The sequence below is a fragment of the Styela clava genome, chromosome 11, assembly GCF_964204865.1.
Source record: "Styela clava chromosome 11, kaStyClav1.hap1.2, whole genome shotgun sequence".
NCBI classification, from domain to species: Eukaryota; Metazoa; Chordata; class Ascidiacea; order Stolidobranchia; family Styelidae; genus Styela; species Styela clava.
In genome coordinates, this window is record NC_135260.1 from 17158473 (window position 1) to 17168091 (window position 9619).

The 9619-nt window shown below is 34.0% G+C and overlaps 1 protein-coding gene across 1 annotated transcript; it reads left to right on the forward strand.

Annotated features, from left to right (window-relative positions):
* The first annotated feature begins 923 nt into the window (after positions 1-923).
* On the forward strand, positions 924-9619 carry LOC120347730 (hippocampus abundant transcript 1 protein-like). The gene is made up of 11 exons (XM_039417796.2): positions 924-1123; positions 2201-2296; positions 2510-2572; positions 3577-3704; positions 5196-5310; positions 5409-5627; positions 5869-5982; positions 6449-6633; positions 7754-7851; positions 8382-8563; positions 8850-9619. The coding sequence occupies exons 1-11, from the start codon at positions 1049-1051 to the stop codon at positions 9156-9158; spliced, it is 1584 nt and encodes a 527-aa protein (XP_039273730.2). The 5' UTR covers positions 924-1048; the 3' UTR covers positions 9159-9619.

The window sequence follows — 9619 nt, forward strand, 5'->3', positions numbered from 1 at the left end:
GCAATTGATCTGTTCATTTCTCGCAACGCCTGTCTTTTTTGGAAGTGCATCTGCAGTCTGTTTTAGGGGTTATACGAGAACTAGATGCTACTTTGCATTTCATTAGTTTCTCGTCTACAATGCCGTTGTGAAAACAAAAACTTTCAGACTTGAAATAAAAATCTAGAAATCTTATATAACAATGGGGCAGTGTAAAAGTGGCTTAATGTGGTTGGAAGCTGATCGAAAATTATAAGACTATCAAAGCGGAATTACCTCCAAACACTAGAACCGTAAAATAATTTAACGCATCATCCTAAACGTTTTTTGTAATTCATGTGTGTGTTTTCGTACTCTAATATCATAAAACCGAGTGCCATGAAAAGTCCCTGATAGAAGTGCTGCATAAGTAAAGCCCAAAACTACACCAACACCAGCTTATAAGATTCGTTTCAGAAGTTTCTTCGTGACCTTGCTTTGAGCAATTCTTTGTACTCTGCCAATGTGCGGGGAGTAAAAAAAAAAAAAAAGTTTGTTATAGATACAAACGTGAATTAAATATCTGTGACCCACTCTCTTCTGTTCCGCGATAAAATTATAATTTTTGACCCATTCATTGAAAAAGGTTCGCCATCCCTGGTATATTCTGTCATTCAGAACATTCTGTTGTTTTGATTCAGTGCAGCAGTGATGCGGTACTTGGGACTTACAAGGATAGGGATTTACATAGTCCCTAATCTGAGGGGAGGAAAGTTGATAAGATGGCTTAACCGTATGGCGAACCACGGTATCTCGTCCGGTTACCGTACCATATTATGTCGGGTATAACAGTATGGGATTAGTTACGGTACTGGTACTGTAGACCGTAGTTATTTGTTTTCGGAAGTGATAGACTTGTAGCCTTACAGACTTCAGGACTTAGTCTACAGCATTTGATAATTTTCAATATTTTGTATTTACAGACATGTAATGCTAACATTGACTATTATTACAGTATTAGTTCAATGAATCTACTATGTCCTCAAATTTATTGTTAAATTTTGTTTTTTGATTGTTACATTGAATCGGTATGAACAATAGAAATACGGGTCGACAGCATCGAAGTTCTAATAGGAAAAGAGTAAAAAGCAGCATGTATAGCCCTGTAAGTACTGAAATATGTAATCCAATAATGTCTGAGTGTAAATATAAATACAATCTTTACAGCTTTTACGAAAAAACTTGATGTCAGAATGTAGTCTAATCATGTGCAAAAACAAAAAACTTACTATGTGAAGTTGTTAGCATGATTGGGGAGTGAGTTCAGTGATTGTGGGAGGGAAAATAACCATGCATCTGGCATCTGGTGTGCATGATATTAGTTATTCAAATGAGGTTTGAGTTACAGAATTCGGACATCAATCAATTTAATTTTGGTCACTCTGATATAAAACTAAACAACAGAACAACCAAAAGCGGACAATCAATGCAGAAGATCTAGAGGATGAGCATAACTTAGGTACAAAGTTAAAAAATGTACCAAGTACATGCCCATCCACCAAAAACTGTCAAAGAATACATCAAAATAAACACACGGTTCAAAATCGGGCAATAACTTTTTAATGCAAAACAATGAAAACTTCAGCAAACTGTGTGGGTCGTAACAATGAATGAGTCGACCTCGTGTTCAGTAAAAATTATCCCTCGAAGGACCTATGTTTGCAACTGACGGGGGTCAGACGTAAAAATGACAATGTGATTAAATGCCATACTACATTTTACAGTTTTAGCATTTGGAGGGGTGGAGAAATCCATCAAATATCACCTCGAAATCCTGCAGTGGGAAGTCTGGAAGTGTCAGAGAAATTCATTTACGAAAAGCTAATTGGAATAAATTTCAAATCAGTAGACTAAACTAAACATCTAAGTTTAAGGAAAATTTAACCAAGTCCTGAAGCAAAAATATTTGCGCATAAATTTGTCGTAAGTTGGAAATAAACGAGATGTTGTAAACAATCACTTGCAAGTTTTATATCCGTTAAATAGAAATTGGGGGTTTCAATAAAGATGAACACAATCTGGAGAAATTTTCATTGCACAGTTTTTCATGCATTTGATAGTAGAAAAAAATAAAGGTTTTTTTGAACTTCATACTGTCTGCATATTGTCATTGACTCATTATTATAGCTTATTTTAACATCGTATCCAACTTTTAATAAGATATTTATATTTTTTCTTCTAGGTGCCTGGAATAGGAAAACCGAGCGTTTACCATGCTGTGATAATTATATTCCTAGAATTTTTCGCGTGGGGTTTACTCACAACACCCATGATGGATGTAAGTATAGTTGTTATATAAAACTCAATATGTCAAGAAATATTAATTATATAATATTTCTGAATACTTTAGCATAACTTCTGATCAAATGTTTATTCATACAGTATTGTTGTGTTTATTCACACAGTGTAAGTTTTTGTTTCGGAGAACACTGCATACATCTACTCATCATCTGCTATGTGTTTCTCTAACAACAAGTAATTTGTTTTTCAGGTTTTAAAGGAAACTTTCAATGAAAATACGCTTCTTGTAAATGGAATAATACAGGGTATCAAGGTGAGATTATTGGTCTGATGCCTCTGGGTGTTACATGTTTTTCAATGATTTACCAAAATTTCCCATCGTCTACATTTACAATAGGTGTTTGTAACCTTTAATACAGAAGGGCCAGATACAAATAACTGGGTTAAACCACGAGCCGCACCTTTTTTAACATGGGCATTCTAGTAGTAGCATGCACAACAAATTTTGGTTATTGATCTTTTGACATGCTTTGTTCACTTCGCACAAGCTAGCGTTTAGGCACTGTAACGTCATATGTATAAATTGGACTCGGGTATTTTCGTTGCAACGTGAAGGGATTGGTTTCGCGGGCCGCACGATTTTTCCCTATGGTCGCAGGATTCATGTTTACAAAGCACATTGAACAATATTTTACGATATAAATTTATAGAAATTGAATTTGGTAACACGGTATAGTTGGCTAAACATTTTTTAGATTAATTTTCCAACAATTTCGGTAATTAGATAAAGTCTATTTTTGTCTCACTGCTGCTATCTATAGCTTCTGAACAAAAATTTTATCCTATAAAGTCACCTTGCATTCAGATATCAATGTTCTCTTGTTTTGTTAGTCATTTATATGATTTAAATTAGGATTGTGAGTCTGAATTGTAGCTGGTTTTAATTCAGTCGTTTATTGCAACATATTAATAGTATAATGGAAGAGATAATAAACTAGCCTTGTTTGAAATCATTTCACAGAAAAATCAATAGTAGATGGTCTCTATCTTCGTATTTATATACAGAGTAAATATTGCAGTGGTATTATTATTACTAATACAAAGAAACACAATATACATTTGTAAGGTGTTATCACACCCTCATTTCAGACAACGGGCTTGAAAACAGATGCTGATATTCGACTTGTCTACTGGAATTTATCTGGCAATTGGGCAGGGGGTTTGATCTTGAGATTTTTAACCTCTGACCCCAGTTCCAACCTCCAACCAACCAAGCATATTTTGTTATTTGCCATCGATATCATTCTCTATTTTCAGGGATTGTTGTCTTTTCTTTGTGCACCATTACTTGGAGCACTTTCTGATGTATGGGGAAGAAAGTCTTTTCTAGTTTTAACAGTGTTTTTCACATGTTCTCCCATTCCAATAGCATTGATGAGTCCATGGTAAGTTTATTTTCTCTCAATTGTCGGGAGTGGATTTTTTGTAACTGAAATATATTCTATTGTAATGCCTGACATCCGCATAGTCTGTTGTATGGGGATTGATGCAAAATTTATATTAGTAGTATTAAATAGGTAATAATAATAAAGCAATACTTTGGTTGCGTTATGAGTCATACATACAATATTCACCAATTTGGTGCTTATTGTTTAGTATAAAGTGATAAATTAGTGGTCGAACATACATGTCAACGACCCAGGAAACAGTATCGTCATTGTAGTTTATGTTTGTTTTGTAATGTTTGTACACATTAGCATGCTTGCTTGATATAGTTATTATAATTTAGACCATATGATATTACCGGTAATTTTGCTACTCAAACCACTTTATCAACCTCATTCACCAAATATTTTATTACTTGAATCGCAATTAATATATTGTTTCTGTGAATATTTATAACTAAAAATTTATTCTCCAAGTATGGTTGGTATTTTGGTATACCCTTGATTGGAACCCGGGATTACAGATATAGATTGAATATTCCAATACATTTTAATACACCAGGGTTTCCCAAACTGGGGGTCTGTAATGACTGCACATGGGGTCCACAACTTTATTAAAAGAGTCTGATTGATCTTGGATGATTGATTTCAATCAATAAGCTATTGCATCTTTTTGGTTGAGCATTGTAAGCGAATATCCATTGCTGTCAGAAAAGGCAATTAAGATTTTAATGCCTTTTAAAATGACCTACATGTGTGAGGCAGCATTTTCAGCTCTTACTAAACTTGCCGTTGAGTGGGAGCCACGAGTTTGCTCGTCACAAATGGGTTCGAATTTGATAAATTATGCAGTGAAAATCTCCCTCATCCATCACATTATTAATGTCATTGTGTTGTTGTGTTGTAAATAAAACATTATTCTTCCGCGTTGGTTAGGCGCACAAATTGATATGGCATAGGATTGGAGTCCATCAAAAATAATATTCACAAACAGGGGTTGCGGACCAAAGAGTTTGGTAAACCCTGTAGTAGACAATGTAAATGTAATATTCAATACCGATTGCAATCAATATTTCTTGTTTATCATTACTTATTTAAAAATAACAAAATCATCTAAATTCAGCAATTGTTATAAGATATACCCCCCTTATATCAATATTCCTGCTCTGTGTCTGCTACTAGACGTAGATACATTGGACTGGCAAGAGTAATATTGAAACTACCTGAAGTCATATAAGAAGTAATATAAATTATTCTTTGTCACTTTGGTATTCAATCTCACTTGCTTAACCTGATCGTAGTTGATACCAGAGTGGTACCAATTGTATGCCACTTTCCTATGCCTTTAATATCATAAAGACATTCTCATAAAATTCAGTTCCTAACCCAAACTAGAATCAATGAGATCAGACAACTGCTGAGATCGCATACAAAAGTAACGAATCTAAACCTTACTCTTCGCTTATGCACATGTAACCTTGTCTTATGTAGGTGGTTTTTTGCAATGATATCAATCAGTGGAGCTTTCTCAGTAACATGGTCAATAGTATTTGCATATGTAGCTGATGTGACAGAGGAAGAACACAGAAGTTCAGCATATGGTCTCGTGAGTATCAGTATTGCATTTATCGCTTATTGTCTTAACCTACGGTAATTCTTTATTCAATCCTAATCGAGGTCCAATTTTCTTTTCAACAAATACAGGTATCAGCTACGTTTGCTGCTAGTCTCGTTACAAGTCCTGCAATCGGTACATATCTTAGTCATGTCTACGGACGAAATGCTGTCATAGTATTAGCAACGGCCATTGCAGCGTTAGATGTATGTTTTATTCTGGTGGCTGTGCCAGAATCTCTTCCAGAGAATTTCAGACCATCTTCATGGGGAGCTCCTATTTCATGGGATCAGGCTGATCCTTTTGCGGTAATTACTGTTTTTATTTGCCTTCCAATTGCTGATTTATGTTCAGTAATGTGATGTCTCAAATGTATGTTCGCTTTTCTTACACAATTTTTAGTTCTATAATGTATTTGACCGAATACAAACTACAATTATTGTTATCCTGACATAAGCAAATATAATATTAATCTCTAATAATTTTTACAATAAATTATTATTACATTGGTATGACCATCAGTATTTGAAATATACACTTTTATTTCAGTCGTTACGAAAAGTTGGTGGGGATCCAATTTTACTTCTTCTATGCACCACTGTGTTCTTATCTTATTTACCCGAAGCTGGACAGTTTTCTTGTATATTTTTCTACCTCCGCCATGTAAGTTACTAGTGTTCAAATAAATATTGACTAGCAATAAGCCAGAATAACTAAAATGAATTCAGATACTGTCCAATTTGAATTTTTCAACGGTTACTTTCAAGCCATTTATGGATGCTCCGAAAACACTTCACTTTCTTCTTATTCTAAAATCTATAGCATTGGTATAAATTGGTTTAATCGAGGAATGTCCAAAACTATTATTCCTTTCATTTAAATACGTCGTTTTAGGAAGAATTCAGAATGTTTGAAATCTGCTGTTTATACATACAATGGACAACATTCAACTCTTTACACTGTAAATTGTCTTGCTAAATCCAATGCACAGTTGCTTCTGCAAATATGCCTGCTAATCATGACCCAATTTAGAAGATATTCAAGAATATTTTTAGAATGTATTCGGAATAGCATATTATTCAACTTCGGGAATTTCTGGTTTGATGTATATCAAGACATTTTTTTACAGGTAATAGGATTTGGCGATGAAAAAGTCGCATCTTTTATAGCAGTTGTTGGTGTTTTATCAATTGTAGCACAAACTGCATTCTTGACAATGCTGTTTCAGTCGGTTGGTAACAGAAACACAATATTACTTGGACTGTCATTTCAGACTCTTCAATTATTGTGTTTTGCATTCAGCTCTTCTGAATGGTGAGTACTTCTCTGATCCAACTGTCATGCAAATTTCTTACTTTTGATCGATGCAATTTGTTAATTTGAATTAGGAATCTTAAGGTAAAATATTTGCTAACTGGGTTTGAAAACGGGAAACAACAACTAGATGTAGGTTAATTTACTACCACCAGGTTACTTCATTCTTATTGATTTTATGTCAAATCATTTGAAGATGAATATGTTTGCACGATTGTTGAATGGCCATTTGATTATTGACAATATGTAGAGTCTGATTATGGTGTTGACACCATTTCATTGATTATCTGGTTTTCCACAAGCTTGACTAGACGTCCATCTAGTACATAATTCATGTGCTTTTTACATAATCCTTGCCAGTTTTTGACATGCACCACTTTTAACTTATTTATTCTGTCTGTTTTGTAAATGTACAACAATATACTACATCCAAACATCATTTTTTGCATTCCCTTAAATCAAATATAAAAGTTAAAACATCCAATCCTCTAATAGCTTCATCGTGCAAAATAGAGCTGCGACTGAAAAATAGAGATAATATGATATACTGGTGCATTATTTATACAGGAGCACTAGAGCACTTTATACAAGAACTAGTAATTAGAAACCTTCAACCCAGTGGTTTTCAACCTTTTTTCTTTGTGGCCCACTTCATCGCACAAATTCTCTAGCCCAATAACTTTGTCATGCAAGGGATAGACGACATAAGAAAACAAACATTTTTTTTGCAAAAATAGGCACTTCCACTTCAGTAATTAAAATTACCATTTAGTGGCACAAAACAGCGTCAGCATTACCATTTATTTCTAATACAATCAAATTTAACTGATTTATCAATAAGTCTAACAATTTTACATAGATTAATTGCCCAACTGATAATGGTTTTGTGGCCCGGCAGTGGGCCATGGATCACTGATCCAGAACTGGTGCCTAGCCAATGATCTGAATTTGTGAGTTGAGGTTTCTTTGAAAATCATACCTTTGTTTTTTGAAAAGATGGTAGTTTCGGCAATACTTGAAAACTATGTTAAAAAACTTTTGAAATTGTTCAAGAAACCAAATTTTTATTTAACTGTGTTTATCAACTGTTTTTGATTGAATCTCAATTTTCAATTCACAGGACAATGTGGGGAGCTGGTCTATTAGCAGCAATGTCTAGTATTAATTATCCAGCTCTTAGTACGTTGGTCTCAAGTATCACAGATAAACATCAGCAAGGTTTGTATTTCATTGTTATTTCAGTATTGTTGGGGATTCGCATCTTACTCATGATGGTAGGCAGGAATGGCCATAACCGAATACTTAACTATTTTGAATACTTTCTAAAAAAAACTTTTCGAATCTGGAATTTTGAATTTATTCTAAAATCCCCCACATATTTTATTCACTTTTCTAAAACCCATGGATTAATATGTGAAAAGATTATCGATTTGTCATGGTTATAGTACGGACTTATTCAAATTAATTTACAATAAACCTGCTCTCTGAACATCCCCATTACAATTTTTAAATTGTCATTTATTTTGCTTCAAGCAAATCAGACATTTAGTGAAAAAAATGAAGCCAGTATCGGTAGGGTAGCAACTTATCAACAGTATAAACGTTTATATCATCTTGAACTCATTTATGTTGAATGTCACAGAAAGCTTGATTTTGATAATCATAACTTTCACTCGAACTATTGATTTACATAATCTATTTCAAATAATTTCTATTATTTTTTTTAACTATGTTTTATTGTTTTCAAGGTGTGGTACAAGGTATTATAACGGGCATAAGAGGTTTATGTCAAGGATTTGGTCCTGCTATGTATGGAGTTGTTTTCTATATATTTGATATTCGAATTGAAGGAGATATGCCTGGTAATTTGATGGCTCATACTACAGTAGATGTAAAGTCTGCCAACTCCTCAACGGAAGTTGATAATCAAGTGAGTATGCACTTCATTATATTTGAAATTAAGTTTTCTGAATTTCATTTTGTTCAATGATATGAAACAGTGTGAAATGTTGGGTACAACAATTAATTTTGTCTGTTGAGCAGTTGAGCATTTTATCAGTACATTTCCTGATATACATGGAAGAGTGTGTCGTTTCTTTTATTCTGTTGATGTGATTTAATTTGACATGAGCTGGAACTCTTGAAAGCAAGAACTTCTTTGTCACATTATTCATATATTTAGGCAATTATCTAATGCATTGATACTTTTTTTACAGACTTTCCTTCCCGGGCCTCCTTTTCTTTTTGGTGCAATGTCTGTTGTAGTAGCCATGCTTATTGCCCTTATGATTCCAAACACAGAAGCACCTTCATCAACTATAACTTATTTGTCATTGCCAATGCCAAAATCTTTGAGGAGATGGGTGAAGCAGCATGCGGCATGTCGAGGAATTCACTCAGAAAGTGATAAGGAATATACGATCAATAATGGAAAGCTATCAGATGATCAGTTGTCAATACCACAGACAAGGGCTGAACTGGAAGAAGCATTGCTCAGTATGAACTCCAGTGATGAAGAAGTGTAGCGAAAAAAAGGGAGGAATGAAATTTGTTCTTGTACACTGAAGGTTATATCTACATCATACAGTTGGTGTTGACTCTTGTATCTGCTGTGACAATGTTGCTTGACTGACATTCGTAGCTTTTTCATCTTGGCCTATAAATATTCTCTGACAAAAGAAACAATGTCACTGTGCTCTAACTTGGGCGAGATAACTTTTTTTTATCAGTTTATGCTTGAACTACTTAGTATATTAATAACTCTTCGTTTTGTCAAAAAATACATTGCTGTGTTGTGACACTGTCTGACAAGCAGCAAATAAGCAATAATGAAGCAGATAAAGAAGTACAAGAGTTTTATGAGGTCCCAGAAACACCCTGCAAATTTACAAAGTGTGTACAAAGACATGAAGATGATTACTTTACGATTCTAGGGAATTCCAAGATTAGTTGTCCTATTGAGTGCAATACAAATTTTAATTTCAAA